Consider the following 17,105-nt stretch of genomic DNA (forward strand, 5'->3'; position numbering starts at 1 on the left):
ATCCACCACGATTTACCAAACCGATAACATGGCATTTTCCCCTTAAACAACGGCCACACTCAGCACTACAGCAACAAAACATTTAAACTACGCATTAAGCTTGTGCGTGGGAAACGATTCGTGTTTAATTTTTAGTTGTAGAGCCAGTCGCTTCAGCGAAGCATTAAACAAAGTTGCAATATCTCGAACAGCAGGCTGTTAGCATTAGTCTAGAACAATAAAAGGTTGCGAAAACAAGTGCAGCAGCAGAGAAACAGCGCCAAACGAAAAGTAAAACGCATTTTTCCTTACGCATACATTGACACAAAAAGCGAATAGACACACACACACACATACGGAAACGTTAAGGGCCAAAATAACTCGGGCAAAAATTAAAAAAATAACTTAAGCCGAGAATATAGGCAATAACAAAATCAAGTTATTTTTGGTGTGACGTGTTGAACACTCCCCGCACTCACACACACTCGCATCCATACAAAATACCGATATAAACAAAATGTCTACGACACCAAAATCTGAAGATTTGCTGGGTGGTAAGTTGTTTGTTTTGCTTTGCTCCTTCTTTCGTTTCGATTCGTGTTTTTTTGCGTTTCTTTTTGCACACTCATAACAATAACACGGCGGTAACCCGTTATGCCGCTTTATTGTTGTTGACTTTGCTGTAACTATAAATACACATACACGCATAGCATTTGTTTGTATCCGCATTTTAATGTTGCCACACTTGCTGCATCCCCCCATATATATTCTGTTTCAAGGCTTTGCTTTGTCCCTGCTTTGGCATGGCGTGTTTTTTCTGTTGTTTTGTTTACTGTGCATCGGAGAGACAACAAAGAATCTGCTAAAAACTCCGAATGAAAGAAAACAAAGAAGCTGGCGATTGGCCCCACTCGTTCTCTTCCCCTTTCTCACTCTCTTCGTGTTCATTCATGTCATGTCTCTTTACTTTGCACTTGGCCTGCTTGACGTCAAGCGGCTTTTTTTGCACTCTCCCCCTAGTTGTCCCTCTGTCCGAATTGTTTGCGAAAATAATTCGTAAATAAACGTTTTTGTGGGAGGGCATTTCCCTATCGGTCGCCGCTTCCAGAAATTGCGACTTTGGCATTAGCTTCAATTGTATGTATTTCGGCGGCGGCTGGGCTACTTTATCAACATTCAACGAGCGGCAGCCACTCACACGTTTACACTGCGAAAAAGGAGGCCAAGAAATCTAATCGCAAATCTTCAGGAAAAATATTGGTCAGGTGCCGAAAAGTTGTTTGTGCTGTTTTGTGTGAAGTGATATTCAAAAATTGTGAAATAACCACTATAAAAATATTATCTAGAGTTTATAACCAAAGTGGGGTACCTGACCTCTCAATAGAGCCTATTTTTATAATTTCATGACGCTTTTAAGCGCGTTCCAAAATAATAAGCAGACTTTTGACCTGATGACCAATTTTGGTGATATTTTTTCGTTTGTGCATTTTTATAATTTTTAATTTTTTAAATATACTGCATAAGGAATGGTATTATGATACCCGGGAGTCATCCATCCAGTAATAAAGGAGGTTCAATGGGCTCAACTCTCAGGGTCTTTTGGACAGCTGCTGCGCATCAGGAGAGATGCGAACAACAAAGCGTCAAGAAAGAAGGCGAAGGAAAAGGCGGAGGGAGTGGTAATAAGAGAGAGGGAGTGAGTGGTAGGATGAGAGAGACTCCCTCTCCCAAAGAGAGAGAGAGAGATGGGGCCAGCTCTGCCTACGTGCTGTGAGTCAGCAAACCGATTTTTGCCACCCTCCGCTTTGCTTTTACTTTTCTGCCTTTGTTATTGTTCCCACTCTTCGCTGCACATTTTGTACCTGTAACCCGGATTCCCGATAACAACTGCTGCTGTTGTGTGTTTACCTGTGCAAAAATCATCCCCGTTTTTACCTGTCGCTGACTGGGATTTTCCCATTAACCGTTTTCCTAGCTTAGCTTCGATTTTAGCAAATCCTTCCATAAATGTCTCATCTTTTTCGTCTAGACATTGCATTTAGTATTCGTTTGTCAGCATGATTGGTCTGCCACGTGAGTGATGTGAACTATTCCGTAATTGATTCGGTTGCTTTGTGAAATTGTCTAAATTAGTTTCTGTTACAGTCATAATACATTCGAGATGCTGACAATATTTGTGGAAAATTTTGAATTTTGGAATTAGCATAGCAAAATTAATTTTCAAAAGAAGTTCTATACTTGCTTTTTAGCCTTAAAATTCTTTAAGCTATGAGCTTAATCTGATTTACTATGACTTAAAAACTCTAAATAGTAATTGTTTATTGCATAAAAAATATAGTTTTGATTTAGGGACATAGCACTGTACGCCTTATCACCGAATCGAGTCCGAGCATCGCCGCTGTCATGTAACTTGCACGCTTCTCGTGCCATATTGCATCGGCAGTTTGTGGTTTCGTTTTGTTTTGAAAATGAAATTTCTCCGTGGCAATTGATAAGCATCGTCGAACTGCTGCAGTCTATAAACAAAACACATGTGTGCTTCTATATATACATTAAAATATATATTGTTTATATCCCATATACGTCGAAAGAAACGGAAATTGTACGAGTTGAGAGTGGTTTTTAGCCTTATCAATGGGGCACGAGCACTTGAGCATGCATACATATAAATATATACAGACATCGGCTAACGAACTGAACGTGTATTATTAATTGTTGTTGTTACGTTTAAGCAAACAAAAACAAAACGCAAAAAGGGGTGACGACGCTGGCATAAATATATACTATACTTTGGGATTCACTGCCCCGCAGTGTGACGCCAAAACTGTGATTATCAGCCACAACCGCAAGAGAATTATGAAATAAAAGGCCAAAAATGCCGTATTTTATTCAAAAAAGCATTTGTTGACAGGATTATACTTAAAGCAGACAATTTCCGTTAATAAATAAATTATAAACAACGTATTTTTTTTGCTTTTTTGTGTGTATTCTTGACTTCCATGAGGTTAATTTATTTATTCTGAAGCTTAAAACTATTTATTCACAATATAGAGACGTTCTACTGTACTTAAACACTTTTATTTATTTTGACCTCAACTCAAAAGTTTCTGAACTCAAACTCGGACTCTGTATTTAAGCAGCACCAATTGCAAACAAATAAATATTCAATTTCACACCATTTGGCTTTAGCTTTCGTTTACTTTTGTCTGGTGGCCTGCTTTCCTTTTGCCAATGAAATGATTTACTTACTATATGTATCTGCTAATATGTATCTGCTGCTAAGTATCTTTACTAACCTTATTCGTTTTTTTCTCAAACAGAATCTTGGATTGAACTGAGCACGACGGCTGCAATGGCTGGCATCAAGAGCCCCGACAGAATCACACCGCTGCCATTTAACAATGGCGAGGAGTACTTGCGACTGCTGCGCGAGGCTCAGCGCGAATCGAACCAGTCGAGCCGTGTCGTCTCCTTGGCCAGTTCTCGTCGTGATACGCCCCGTGATAGCCCCAAAAGTCCACCGAACAGCCCACAGTCGGAGCTCTGTCCGGACGATGAGCTCAGAAATGTCTACATAAACTACTGGACCAAGGTAAGTGCTGAGAACCGGAGCGTAACCGAGGTGATCATCATCATGATGCTAACAATGCCTTTCTTTGTTGCCGGCAGGCTGGAGATAAACAGAATGCAGACAATGGTGATTGGTTGAAGAACTGGAATCGCAATGCCGAAGAGCAGCCACCCAAGTGCGTATAATATCGAATAACCAAATAAATAAGTATTTAATGTAATATCTAAGAAGATATAAATATCTTCAAGATCAGACAGTAAACAAATAATAATACAAAATAAGTAAAGGGAGTAACGTTTATTGTTTTTACCATAACAATGTATGACTAAAACTTATTTCAATTGCTTTTACAGAAACTGGAAATTCGAGTCGGTCAGCAACACAGACGGCGATGAGGATGAGAAAAAGAAGACTACAACTGGCTACTCCATTCGCTTGAAGCGTCTGGGCGCCAACTCGCTGTTCTCCCGCGAAATCCTATACTCGCTGCTGGTAACCAATGTCCTGTCCCTGCTTCTGGGAGCCGGTTTTGGGTGAGTGTCCTCAACAGAGTCACCATGTCAGTGGCTTGCAATTAATTATCTGCCCTTCCTATTTTTATAGATTGTGGTTGAGCAAGCGCGGCATACTCCTCACTCGCGTGGTCATTGACTGAAAGATGCCATAAACAAAAAGAAAAAACGAATTCAGAAGAAACAGCAGCAGAAAGTTTATAAAAACGTTTTCAATCTATCAATATGCACACATCAATCGAAAAAACAGAAGACGAATCGAAGCGTTCCATATAAGATGTCGGAGTATACATACATATAATATATATATATACAGCCAACCGTATTCCAACTCACTTTGTATTTCTGATCGAAGGTCTACATTTTCGGCCACATCTCTCTCATTCAGTACATACCTTATAACAATGTTAATTCGTAAGCTACACTGGCCGTCTGGGCTCCGCGGGTTGAACAGTTTTTTTTTAAATACATATTTTATATACATAATTTTATATATATTTAACACGAGATACTATATCAAGGCAGAGATATCCAAGCGAGCAGGGCATTTATAGAGGCATTACTTGCCCTATACCCTTTGCTTTTAGCACCCAATCGTAATCGTAACCGTAATCCAATACAAATGTACGCCAAACTCCATTTGAAGAATATCAACTTCATTGTCCATCATACATCCATCATATACATAGAACCATCATTACATTCGTAGGCATATTGTAGTTGAATAATAATCTGTAATCCAGGTCATACTTTTTGTTGTGCATTCGTAATATGTTGTTTTGACGATTTTTCTAGCATATAGAAAAATCGCGATAAATAAAACAAAAAAATCAGATATGGCAAACATACATATACATATATAAAGAGTATATATATAAAATAATATGTGAGGGAGGGGTTAGCCCCCACAAAAACAAAAAAAAAACCAACACACAATAGTTGTAATGATTTTTTATATTAAAATATTTTTCAAATATCTATTTAAAAGAGAAAAATCTAAATGTTTTTTATGTGGGAGGAATATTTGTTAAGTAAATAACTAAGGTACGATTCATCGATATTCAGTTTGATGCATAAAAAATAGGTAAATTAATTAAAAATTTTGGATATTTTTAACCCTTCAGGGTATTTAGTCAGAAGCTTGTAATGTTTGAAGGACTCATTTCCGACCCCATAAATCCTACATATTCTTGATCAGCATCGACAGCTTGGTCGATCTAGACATGTTTGGACAAAAAAATTTGTTTAATTTTTTTTCGAAATTTGTAAAAAAGATAAGGGGTTACATGGTTAAAAATCCAAAAATCGACAATAATTTGAATTTTTTAAATTTATAAACTGAGTATGTAGATTAGTTAATCTATTAAAAACTAGAATAATTAAAATTAATGATTTTGCTTAGTTAAGAGTTTTTAAACCTATAATTTTTGGAAAAAATTGTCTGTTTTTATACCTTTTTGCGGTGTCTTATAATTTAAGTCAAAAACTGACAATACCATAAACAAACTCAGTATGCAGATTTGTTAGTGCAATAAAAACTAACACAGAAACGCTTTCCGAATTAAAATTAATGCAAATTCGGCTTAATTATAATGTTCGAAAAACTTTGATTTTTTTCAAAATAATTGTTTTTATACTTTTTTGCTGGGTATAATTTAAATCAGATGATTGTAACACTGTGAAGAAGTCATTTCCGACCCTATAAACCATATATATTCTTGATCAGCATCAAAAACTGAATCCATCTAGCCATGTCCGGATGAAAAATAATTTTTTTTAATTTTATCGAAAATTGAAAATTTCATAAGGGGTTACATCATTAAAATTGTCGAAATTTGACAAAAAATTGAATTTTTTAAATTTGAAAACTGAGTATGCAGATTTGTTAATCAAGTAAAAACTAATATAGAACAGCTTTCCGAATTAAAATTAATGGTTTTTTGGCTTAGTTATGAGTTTTTAAAACTATGATTTTTGGACAAAATTGTCTGTTTTTATACCTTTTTCCAGGGTCTTATAATTTTAGTTTAAATCTGACAACAGCATCGACAAACGCAGTATGCAGATTTGTTAGTGCAATAAAAAGTAACACAGAAAAGCTTTCCGAAATAAAATGAATGCAATTTTGGCCTAAATATGATGTCCGGAAAACTTCGATTTTTCACAAAAATGGTCTGTTTTTATACCTTTTTTGCTGGCCATCATTTAAATCAGAAGATTGTAACACTGTGAAGAAGTCATTTCCGACCCTATAAACCATATATATTCTTAATCAGCATCAAAAACTGAATCAATCTAGCCATGTCCGGTTGAAAAATAATTTTTTGAAATTTTAACGAAAATTGAAAATTTTATAAGAGGTTACATCATTAAAATTGTCGAAATTTGTAAAAAAAATTAAACTTTTTAAATTTTAAAACCCAGTATGCAGATTTGTTTATTTGTTAATAAAAACTAGCATAGAACAGCTTTCCGAATTAAAATTTATGGTTTTTTGGCTTAGTTATGAGTTTTTAAAACTATGATTTTTGAACAAAATTGTCAGTTTTTAAACCTTTTTCAGGGTATTATAATTTTAGTAAAAAATTGACAATAGTATCAAGAAACGCATTATGCAGATTTGTTAGTGCAATAAAAACTAGCACAGAAAAACTTTCCGATTTAAAAATAATGTAATTTCAACTTAATTAAGGTGTCCGGAAAAATTTGATTTTTCAAAAAAATTGTCAGTTTTTATACCTTTTTGCCGGGTGTCATTTAATTCAGAAGCTTAAAACTAAGTGAAGCAGTCATTTCCCACCTTATAAACCATATATATTCTTGATCAGCATTGAAAGCTGCGTCGATCTAGCTATGTCCAGTTGAAAAATAATTTTCGAATTTTTTTCCGAAAATTAAAAAAAAAAAAGGTAAGGAGTTACATCGTTAACATTGTCAAAAATTGGCAAAAAATGTAATCTTTTTAAATTTAAATTAAGTATGAAGATTTATTATTCGATTTCAGATTCGATCCTGTAATGCAATTGAAAACTGCAAGTCAGTTTCTTTTTTTAATTTTTTTAATTCTGAGTTTTAGAAATCTTATTACCATAATTTGTTTGTCTTAAAAAAACAACACATAGAAGCTTCCAAAATTTAATTAAATTAATATAGGAAAATTATTAAACTGATATGTACAACTATTTGTAGTGATTGTTAGTAAAAGATTTTATTTGTCAATAGGTTGCGCATTTCGCCATAAATATTTATTATTTTTATTTACTAGGTGTGAGTCAGAGCAAGCCGGAATTTCATCAGCTTTTGCTAATCGATTTAGTGAGTTCAACAACTGAATTATTATCACTGAACAAGTAAACAATATTTTTCCCCTTAGTTATAGCAAAAATAGTTAGTTATATATTATATGATAGTTTAACTAGCTTCCAAAAAAACAAAACCTTTTTTATGCATTAGTATTTTATATTTTTATTTAAATTTGTATTAAGTAATAGTGTCTAAATACTTAGGTGATTAACACAGTTCCAAAACTAATACATATTCCGTGTGGTTGTTGGGGTTGCTTCCGTGACTTAAAACAATAATATATTCAATCGACAAATTGTAACGCAATATAACGATCGCTGGGTGATCGTTGCTAGCTTTGATTTTATGCTATATTCATATAGACAGCCATAAGACGACGGGTGGTGAATCGAGGCAAAACTGGGATGCCAAAAATTTAAGTACAGCATCAGATTAAGATCTGTGTATATTATATATTATAGTCTATAACTAGAGATGGCTATTAACTACAGCTACAGTTTGAGCCAATATCAGAGACGACACCGAGATGCAGATGAGAGGGAAAAAAACACTGACACTAACTGACGCTTGGCCCTGGGCTATTCCTGGCCATTTGCATTTTCAAAATGTTGCTGTTGTGCGCTGGTGCTAGTGGAGGGCTTTGGTGAACTTGCTGGCGGTGGAGGCGTAGGAGTGCGTAGAGCCCGCTCAAAGTCGGCCGCCAGCTCATCATCGTCACCATCCTGCTGCCAGTTGTCCAACGCTGCGTCCACATCGAATTCAGGAAATTTCAGCGTTTCCCCCGTTACGTCCACCAAACGAGATCGCAACCGCTGAGAGATCTCCTCCAGTTCCGTGTACTTTCGCTTAATGGCCTGACCCAACTGCAGGTGACTCAGCTCCATGGACTTTTCGAATTGATCAATCACGTTGTCCACACTTGGCGGTATTGGTTCCACATGTGCCTCAATTCCGCCTGTGACGCGTCCATTAAAGTCAACAATGTTGTGCCAGCCGCTGGGAAAGCCACCTCCCGGTTGCTTCTGATTGAGATTCAGTGCAGCAAATCCTATTATAGCATCCTCGTGGGGCGTGGGCTCAGTGATGCCGTTTGGGCTAACAATCGCCTTCTTCCATAGCTTCAGAATGAAGAGCTTTTGGGGCTGCATAGGAGAAAGAAAAGGAATTAATATCTGGAAACGATTTCAAGAGATGAAAAACTCACATTGCTTCTGTAATCACGACTCACGTCCACCCGGAACTTGCTAAGCCATTGTGGCTTCGTTGACTTCTCCACAATGGGCGTGGCATAGACCAATCCCTCATGCGACTTGTATGTCGGACTGTTGCAATTGGCTGCCTGAAAGGTCACATAGGTGTTGGGCGGTTCGTTGGGCGGAAATCGCTTGGCGGCCGCCTGACGTTTGCCCTGCTTCTTGGACTTTCCATAGCCGGGATTCAGAGGCAATCCAGCTGCTCCAACGATGCGCAGCTGGAAACTGAAGTTAGCGGAAGTAAGTGGAGGTGCCGGAGGCGGCGGCATCACCGGTGTTGAGCTACTGGGCGTCGGTGCTGAGATGGCAATCTGAAGCATGTCCAGCAGATCAGAGGTGGTGCGACCTGGAAGAGCCGGAGCCGCCACATGATTGTTGTCTTGGTCAAAGCCACGCTGCTGCTTCAATTGGGCAATCTGCGACTCACTGCCGATGGCGAGGAGCACCTTGAGCTCACCAATTGGCAATTGTGAATCGGCCCTGATAATTGGGGCCCAGCCATCAATGGAAATCACTGGGAGCTAGAGGATTAAAAAATTGATTAATTGATCAAAGGATATATAATGTGAATGCTAACCTTTCCCTTGCACAGGTGATTGGTGATGCTGGCATCTCGGTAGGCAATGTAGAACTGATGCAACGGCAACCGCACCACACCGCCTAGTGGCCGCAGCTCCAGGAGCAACTGCTGGCGCTCGACGCTCTGCAGGAATCTCTCGTCATTGATCACAGCGAACTGTTCCTGCAGCAGTAACGACCCATCGCAGCCATTGCTGATTTGGACAAGCAGCGGCTGCTCTTGCCAGAAGGGCTGCAGACTCAGCTCCTGGCAGCGCGCCTGATCCCCCGGCGATAATTGACGCAGCTCCCCGGCATAGATATATCCACGGAGAAGACGCACTTTATTGGTCTCCGCCATGAAATTCATGCAATCTAACTTGGCCTTGTTGTTGTTCCCGGTGGCTTGGGGTGGAGCCGGCGGTGGTGGCAGCGGAGGCGGCGGTTGTGGGGGGGTTGAGACGGCCTTCGAGTTGCAGTTAGCTGTAAATGGTGAACGAGAAAGCAGGCAGAGATTAGAGATGATGTAATAGACATGCGACTAAGCATTCACGATTAATTATTATTCGCAGTTCAATGATTTTCATTGGACCTTGGACCATTTGGTATTTAAGTCTAGTAAAGCTCTAAGAACTGAATCAGCTGCGATCTTCGATCCGGTGGGGGCTTATCATTGCGCCTTGGCGACCGGACCCATAAAGCGAATCAAGCAAAACGAAAGATTGCGCCTACAAGCGGGTAAAACCAGGGCGAATTTGTTACAGCGCGTAGAAGCGACAACTAAGTGTCAAAATAAAATTATATAGCAACTCCAGATTTCAAATCTGGTCTTTAAATAAGCCATCAATAAGCGTTGAAGAAAGGGAAATGATTTAAGATAAAAAAATGTTCTAATTAAAGGGTCACAAATTAAAAAAATATAAACAAAACTGCAATTTCTTATAGTTCATCTATTTAAGCTTAAATTTTATAATTGAAATCAAAATCAATAGCCTTCGAAGTATAGAATAAACTTTGTAGAGGAATAAATATTGGAGGTTAATTTCTATTATAAGAAGTTGCTTCTATAAGCATTCATTAATTATTTCCATTTCTTAATAAGGAAGACAAATTTAGTCTAATATAATGAATGTTATCATTATTTTCGGATACCTATTGAAACTCATTTCTTCCTACCATTTCTATGACTTTATTTCTAAGCCAACCCAAGCTGGAAAAGAATCGAAGTCTTCGATGATGTACTAGGCAAAAATCGATTTAGAATCAAAGTCTTCAATTTTGTACACAAAATTCGATTATAAATCGAAGTCTTCCATTTTTTTTGTGCTGCAATCGAAATACTCGATGTTTTTCCAGCTTTCTAATTAACAAAAGGCTGTTGGAAAACAAAATATAGGTATATGTTAAGGAAGAACATAAAAAACACGGGGCAGATTTTTGTTGTTTTGTTTGTTTTTTTGTTGTTTGGTTTTGATTTCTATTTTTTTGAAAATGAAAAATATTTTTTAACAAAAGAATGATGGTGGTTTGCAGCAATTGGAAAACGGCAATCAATAATAACATAGGGAGTAAGTGCAGGAGGCGTGATTGTGGTCGGCAGGTGTTGACTTGGTATTGTTTCTGTTGTTGTTGTTGGGTTTGTTGGTTTTGTTGGTGAAAGTTGTGTTGATATTCGTGGGGTTTGTAGTTGTCGTGTGGTCCAGCTTGTGGCATCAGTTGCATTCGATTGGGGGGCCCAAGAATCAATGGTTCTTGCGATTGGCAACCACCCGACATTAGTCATATATATTCACCTGCTGCCTTGTTTCCACTTTCGTTCTTTTGCTGCTGCTGCTGCTCCTGGCCTCCATTGCCGTTTCCGTTTCCGCTTCCATTAGCGTTCTGCAGCAGACTGATCTTTGCATAGACGCTACCGAGATGGACATCGCGACGCTTAATGGCAATGCACTTGCACTGCTCGAGTAGCGAGGCCTTGTAGAGCTCCCGGAGCTCCAAACGTCCCATGCCGAGCATTTCGTTGAGACAGGTGCCCGGTTCGCGCCACCAAACCGTAATGTCTACATGACCGTTGACCAGATCCCAATCCTTTAGCTCCACCTGCCGCTGAGCACTCTGCCCGAAACGGGTGCACTGCGTCAGGCTCTGGAACTTCTCCGACTCGAACTGCATGATGTGGAACATCGGGTAGCGAGGCACCTTACGGATCAAATCGCCGGACAGCTGGCATTCGACAGTGAAAATGGGTCGCACTTCGTTCTGAATCAGTTCCATGCGCTCCGTTCCCTCTGGCTGGAGCGTTAGCGCCTCCAAATCAAGCTGCAGGGCATTGCAGCTCCTGAATATTTCCGGCGTGATCACCAGCTCCTCCTCAGAGTCCTCAGCGATCTGCTCTGTCTCCGATTCCGGCCATAGGACGACCTGCTGCTGCTGTTGCTGCTGCTTCTTCGTCAGCGGATCGGTAGAGGCAGCCGTGGCGAAGAGAGCCACCAGATCTGCGTCCAGTTTCTTCATGGCCTCCATTAGCTCAACGTTGTTGTTGGTGCCTGCAAAGGATTAAGCAATTACAATATTAACTTTTAATTGAAAACACATCAGCACATGTTTCTGGCTATTTACAGGTATTTGTGGGTAAAGAAAATAGCGATCCGATCTCCACGACGTGGGCTTTCGAAATGAGTGCTTGGGGAGATTCCGAAAAAAAAAAGCCGGCAGAAAGAGGAGTACGAAAAAGCAAGGGCCGCATAGAGAGGCCGGAGAACCCGGAGCAGAGAGTGGGGGCCCCCAAGTAATCGCGTTTTATGCTTTGCCTTTTCTTCCTTCTCTGCCTCTCTGGCTCTCTCACGTGTTCGGCCTATCACACTATCACATGGGATTGGGTTCTTTTTTAAATGAAAACTAACTGAACTTTAAATGCCCTAACTCAAGTTATGGATATGAAAGCTATTTGTTTTAAAATTGTATAAACCGAATTATATAGTTAAAATAAATAATTCTGTAAGCTTAGCTTATAATTTATATATTTGGAGTTTTAATAATTATTTTTATAAGTTAATAAGCTCTTTTAAAGCGTATACAGACTTCCCTCTCGCATAATGGCAAGCTCTCTTTTTGCATAGGTAAAACAAAGAGGAAAAACCAGACCGCAATATACATTTTGCATAAATAGATATACCCGGCAATGAAAAAGTCCAAAGAGAGTTCAAGAGGAACTTAAATTTCGAAAAGATTCCAATATACAAAATCTAGCTTAATTAAAGTTCAAAATGTTATCAGTTGGGGGAGAAAATCTTGCCGATTTCTCCGCATAGTAACACGCAAATAATTCAGTTCGATTTCCAGACACTTGATAAGAAACGGAAGAGCCTGGCATTAGGTTCAATGACATAACTGGATGCTACAAAGTGTGATGATGCAGTGCAGCCACTGTAGGATTAGTCAGTGAATGGCTTCCAACTTGCGTGTGCACCTCCACATGCATTCATTCCCCTGTTTTTCATCGCACATTCGTTCTGCTGCTAATTAAAACCCATAGAAATTTGCATAGTAAACGATGCAAGGGTGGGAGAGAGTCGGACAGCCATCTTATCAAGGCAAGGCTTATCGATTTCGAACCCTTGGTGTCACCCCAGTTTCTCCCTGTGTAGCAACAAAGTAGCCATACGCTGATATTCTCTCTCTTTTGAATCAGGGAATAGTTTCATTGGAACATATGTTTCCCTGTGAATATATATTTATATAGCCGGTTGATAAGCCTGGCGCGGACCTCTGGCCTCGACAAGAATCGAATTTGAAGGCCAATGGCAAAAAAACCAGACGCAACCGGCAAAGGCTAAAAAAAACTGCAAACATACAAAAAAAATTCAGAAACTTTGACAGCCAGCAAAACGAGATACAAAACCAACAATCTGAGCATGGAAACAAATATCTAGATGAAAGTTATGTGCCTCTGACAATGTTTGTGGCCAGGGGCGGGTTAAATCCAAAGGGAGGGGGCTTTTTAAACATATCTGAACAGATATTTTTAGCCAAAAATATATTCTCATCCAGAAAAAGTTATAATTGGCAACAAAACAAAAATATTACTTGCGTCAAACTTGTATACCTATAACATTTAATTATTTCTTAGAAATACGTCATAATCTTATGGAAATGAAAAGTGAATTTCCTAGAAAATATTATTTGTTATTAAGGAGAAATTTAATATAAAATTAAGCACAGAATACCCAAAGCACAATGTCTCATGTAGAAAAGAAAGCTCTTTGAGGTGATTTGGGGTTGCATATCAAAGGTCTTTTAAAAAGAAAACAAACTAAGCTATTTTATATTCTAAACTCTAAGTAATTCAAAATTAGTTTAATTCACTTTCTTTCCCCACCCCCCCTGTAATTAATCCGCCCCTGCATATGAGTTAAATAATGTTTACCCAACCGACGCCACTGAGACTCGTTCTCCCCATTCTCCCCAGATTTTTGTTGTTTTTCTCTTACGGAGAGCGAGAGAATATTTGTTTTGCTCTGCACGTGTTTCATATATAGCACTATTTTCTGATTTTTATGGCTCTCTTTCGCTTGGCTTTACGTATTTATTGGGGATTCGCCTTTTTCAAATGGAAAGTTTTTAGCTTCGACCTGGGCTATGTTTGAATGACACACAAAAAAATACAAATAAGAGTGTGTGCAAAGTGTATTCTATATATTATGGGACTTTAGGGTAGCTTGGTCTATTTCGGGCCACTGCAATTGTCTTTAATAAATTATCTTTTTGGCCAATTTGTTTGAGACCGTTGATTGGAACGGTCATTATGGGAGGCAAGCAAAACAAACAAAAAGAAAACGAGCGACTCTTATGTAAGAGTCAACAAACTGTTGTGAATTTTCCGCTTTGAAAATAAAATAAAAAAGAAGAGCAAATTCAAAGTTTATAAATAAATAACATGAAAATGCCAAGAAAAAGGAAAAACAAAAAACCAAAATAAACAGATGCGCGGTCGTCGACTGAGAGGCTGCGGAAAAGTGCCTGCGGCTAATAAAATGACGACAATAGTGTCTATAATATATTAACCCACTTAAGTTGGGTTTAAATTAAAAGTATCCTTTAATGATACATCTATTTACTATTTACAACATCGTCAGCTTTTATTACCATTGCATAAATACGTTGTATTCGGGCAAGTAATCTCTTCTTTAACAAAACCACTTTAATTCCCATCAGGTATTCCAATCTCATCATCATCACCATCTTTCAGATCTATTGTGATATCATAAAGCTTCTCCTGTTTCTTAAAAATTTGCGGGTTTGTATTAAGAATTATGCTTTGATTTTGTGGTAAAACAAATAGTTATGTTCGACCAAAAGAAGTGAAGATTCTAAGCGAATATAGTGATAAATTGTTAATATTTATTGATCCAATTCAGTGGGTTAAAGACTTTGGGTCAGCCGAACAATTTACCTCTATTTCTGATTTATAAATATGTGTGAAATGTAGACTAATTTATTATTTTGTTTATTTGCGAACATACCAAACAATTACTAGTTTTAATAAGAAATGCAAGTATCTAAACCTATAATTAATGGGGAATTTTCAAATATCTGCATGCAAATCTTTTGGGTCCGGCCATCAAAGCTAATTTTAGAGCAAAAACACTTCCCTCTATTGTGAAATTTTTATTAAAAATCTAATATTTAAAGGTTTAAGAATATAATATTTATAACACGGTTACAAATACAAAACCTACAACTACAAACTTTTTAGAAAACTTGTTTCTACTTGGAATGGACCCCAAGATCTTTTTTAATATTTGATGATTAATTATTAAATATTGTAAGTTTTCAATACTTTGAAAATAAAATTATAAGATGACACAGGGACTCACATTGTCTGTGATGCTGCTGAATCATGAGCCCATAAATTTCTATATTTATTTGTCTGTTAGAAATCGTAAAGGTCGTCTGCATATTTGCCATATTTTTATACCCTTTCAGGGTATTCTAATTTTACTCAGAAGCTTGTAACGATGTGAAGGAATTACATATTTCCGATTTCAAACTTTGTCAAATAGAAGAAAATTTGAAATATATAAACAAATTGAAAATCTAAATATGAAAATATTGGGAAATGGGAATAGAAAAACCTACAAAACAACAAAAAGTATTATTACAAAACTTTTAAGAGGCAACAAGCTGATAAAAAGGGGATTCCCAGAATTGCATTTGAGTGCATATATTCCACAAATGTACATATAAGTATATAATCATTAGTTTGTTTCGTTAACTCACCTGCCAAACGTTCGCCCGGCTGCTGATCCTGCAGCAGCGCTGTCGGCAGCGGCATCACCTGGTCGCCGCCAGGTGGCGTTGGCACAGCTTCCGCATGTGCATGTGCATGGGCATGGGCGTGGCCATGGGCACCGCTTGCATGACCCTGAGGGGGCGGAAGCGGTGGTGGTTCGGCAAAGAGCATCTTGAAGCGCAGCTGGATGTGGCCGACTTTCAGCTGCTGTTGCTGTTGCACTTGTTCGAGCGGGCCACCGATCTCCAGGTGACGATATAGAGCATAAATTTTGGTTTTATGCTCGAAATTGCAACCGCTACCGTAGTTGGCGGCGTATTTGCGCAGCAGCGACGTCGGCAGCGGCAGAAGCGTATGCCCGTGGGCAAGGGCGGGGTCCGGGTCGGGGTCGGGCTTTGGCGGCGGTTGACTGTCTTGTAGGCTGAAGGCGTGGCTGCTACTACGGACGTCACAGCGGCCAGCAGCGACAATTTCGATGGCGGGACACTGTCGCAAGTAATCTAAAAATACGGCAAGGCTCTTGCTGCGCACACTGTAACGTAACTTATTTGTATCGGTAACGGTATTGGTATTGGTATTGACGGGAGGATGCTGCTGCTGCTTCTGCCTCTTGCCACTCTTTGGTCGCTTTTTCTTATTTTCCTTTTGCCAGAGCTTCGCTTGCTCCTCTTTGCCTTTTCCTTTTATCTCCTCCTCTTTGGGATGCTGCTGCAGTTGTTGTTGTTGCTGATGTCGCTGCTGCCTCTTTGACCTTTTCTTTTGGGCAAGCTTTCGGGCGGCTCTGTCACAGCTGATGATGCTAACGGTGCCCGCTTTCTCCCTCTGTTCGCCCCACCAAATTATTTTCGCCGTTATTTCGCCCGAGGACGTCGACGTCGAATTGGGCGAATTCGTTCTGATCGATTTCACAAGGCGTATGCGGCTCACTTCTATTTCCAAATGGGCTAGCGGCGAATAGTCGCCCTCGGTGCTCCAGTCCCTTTCGTCACTGTCCTTTTCCTGCTTTTCTAAATTCACATTCGGCGGTGGCAGCGTGTATTCTGCTATCATAATTATTCAAATTATGCCATAATTCTATCACCCTCTCTCTACCACACTGACGCACTCTCACACACACACGCACAAAAACGCGAAAAGAGTAGCGCGCGCGTGTGTTTTTGTTGTCGCGGTCACTGTTGTTGTTATTTTTTATTTGTTAACCGAGCTGAAAAGTGAAAAATGTTTTGCACACACAATCACACAGTGGAGGAAACACCAAAGGTTGAGAAATCGAATTTTCCGTACTATGATTTTCCGGCCATAAATCTGCACGGTCGTAAGTCTCGGGGAAAAGTGCTGGGCTGCAGAAAAGCTCCTGGTCGCAAAGGAAGAAAAACGAAGAGCTTGCCGACAATTGGCGGGCGTTGCCAGACTGGTGAGGCGACGACATTTGTTTTGGTTTTGCCGGCCCGGTGTTGCCACCGAAGGGAAATACCGACACAGTCAGCAGGAGATGCCAACTTGGTGCGAAGCAACTCTATGTCCGCTTTCCAGTAACTGGTCACTCTTAAATTTGCCGCCCCCAGGCTTTACGGGGAAAATAACGCTTTTGCTTTATTTTCCGTGCCTCCTTTCGCTTTCGGAGTTTTCCGATTTTATGG

General features: G+C 39.2%; 2 protein-coding genes across 7 annotated transcripts; one reads left to right on the forward strand and one right to left on the reverse strand.

Annotated features, from left to right (window-relative positions):
* The first annotated feature begins 25 nt into the window (after positions 1–25).
* Positions 26–5,057, forward strand: BNIP3 (BCL2 interacting protein 3). Of its 4 annotated transcripts, none has more exons than XM_020953278.2 (5): positions 26–533; positions 3,300–3,571; positions 3,649–3,725; positions 3,904–4,083; positions 4,154–5,057. In XM_020953278.2, exons 1-5 carry the CDS (start codon positions 497–499, stop codon positions 4,203–4,205), a joined length of 618 nt encoding a protein of 205 aa, XP_020808937.2. In that variant the 5' UTR covers positions 26–496; the 3' UTR covers positions 4,206–5,057. The 4 variants fall into 4 exon arrangements, with proteins under 4 accessions (XP_020808937.2, XP_020808939.2, XP_020808938.2 ...); XM_020953280.2 differs by having other exon boundaries at positions 31–270; XM_020953279.2 differs by lacking the exon at positions 26–533 and adding an exon at positions 1,295–2,052.
* Positions 5,058–7,500: 2,443 nt separating this feature from the next.
* On the reverse strand, positions 7,501–16,961 carry LOC110184635 (uncharacterized). Of its 3 annotated transcripts, none has more exons than XM_020953233.2 (5): positions 15,453–16,961; positions 10,970–11,719; positions 9,196–9,659; positions 8,570–9,139; positions 7,501–8,507 (listed from the first exon to the last, which is right to left on the reverse strand). In XM_020953233.2, exons 1-5 carry the CDS (start codon positions 16,513–16,515, stop codon positions 7,944–7,946), a joined length of 3,411 nt encoding a protein of 1,136 aa, XP_020808892.2. In that variant the 5' UTR covers positions 16,516–16,961; the 3' UTR covers positions 7,501–7,943. The 3 variants fall into 3 exon arrangements, with proteins under 3 accessions (XP_020808892.2, XP_086690355.1, XP_086690356.1); XM_086834229.1 differs by lacking the exon at positions 15,453–16,961 and adding an exon at positions 11,793–14,075; XM_086834230.1 differs by lacking the exon at positions 10,970–11,719 and having other exon boundaries at positions 16,750–16,794.
* Between the last annotated feature and the right edge of the window lie 144 nt (positions 16,962–17,105).

The sequence above is a fragment of the Drosophila serrata genome, unplaced genomic scaffold, assembly GCF_035046125.1.
Source record: "Drosophila serrata isolate PLE 108 unplaced genomic scaffold, ASM3504612v1 contig_272, whole genome shotgun sequence".
Lineage (NCBI taxonomy): Eukaryota > Metazoa > Arthropoda > Insecta > Diptera > Drosophilidae > Drosophila > Drosophila serrata.

Coding starts and splice junctions, on each gene's coding strand:
- BNIP3 (XM_020953278.2), top strand. CDS start 497: ATGTCTACGACACCAAAATCTGAAGATTTGCTGGGTG. Junction 3,572..3,648: donor ACATAAACTACTGGACCAAG/GTAAGTGCTGAG, acceptor TGTTGCCGGCAG/GCTGGAGATAAACAGAATGC. Junction 4,084..4,153: donor CTTCTGGGAGCCGGTTTTGG/GTGAGTGTCCTC, acceptor CTATTTTTATAG/ATTGTGGTTGAGCAAGCGCG.
- LOC110184635 (XM_020953233.2), bottom strand. CDS start 16,515: ATGATAGCAGAATACACGCTGCCACCGCCGAATGTGAATTTAGAAAAG. Junction 9,660..10,969: donor AAGTGGAAACAAGGCAGCAG/GTGAATATATAT, acceptor CACCATTTACAG/CTAACTGCAACTCGAAGGCC. Junction 8,508..8,569: donor GTCGTGATTACAGAAGCAAT/GTGAGTTTTTCA, acceptor TCTCCTATGCAG/CCCCAAAAGCTCTTCATTCT.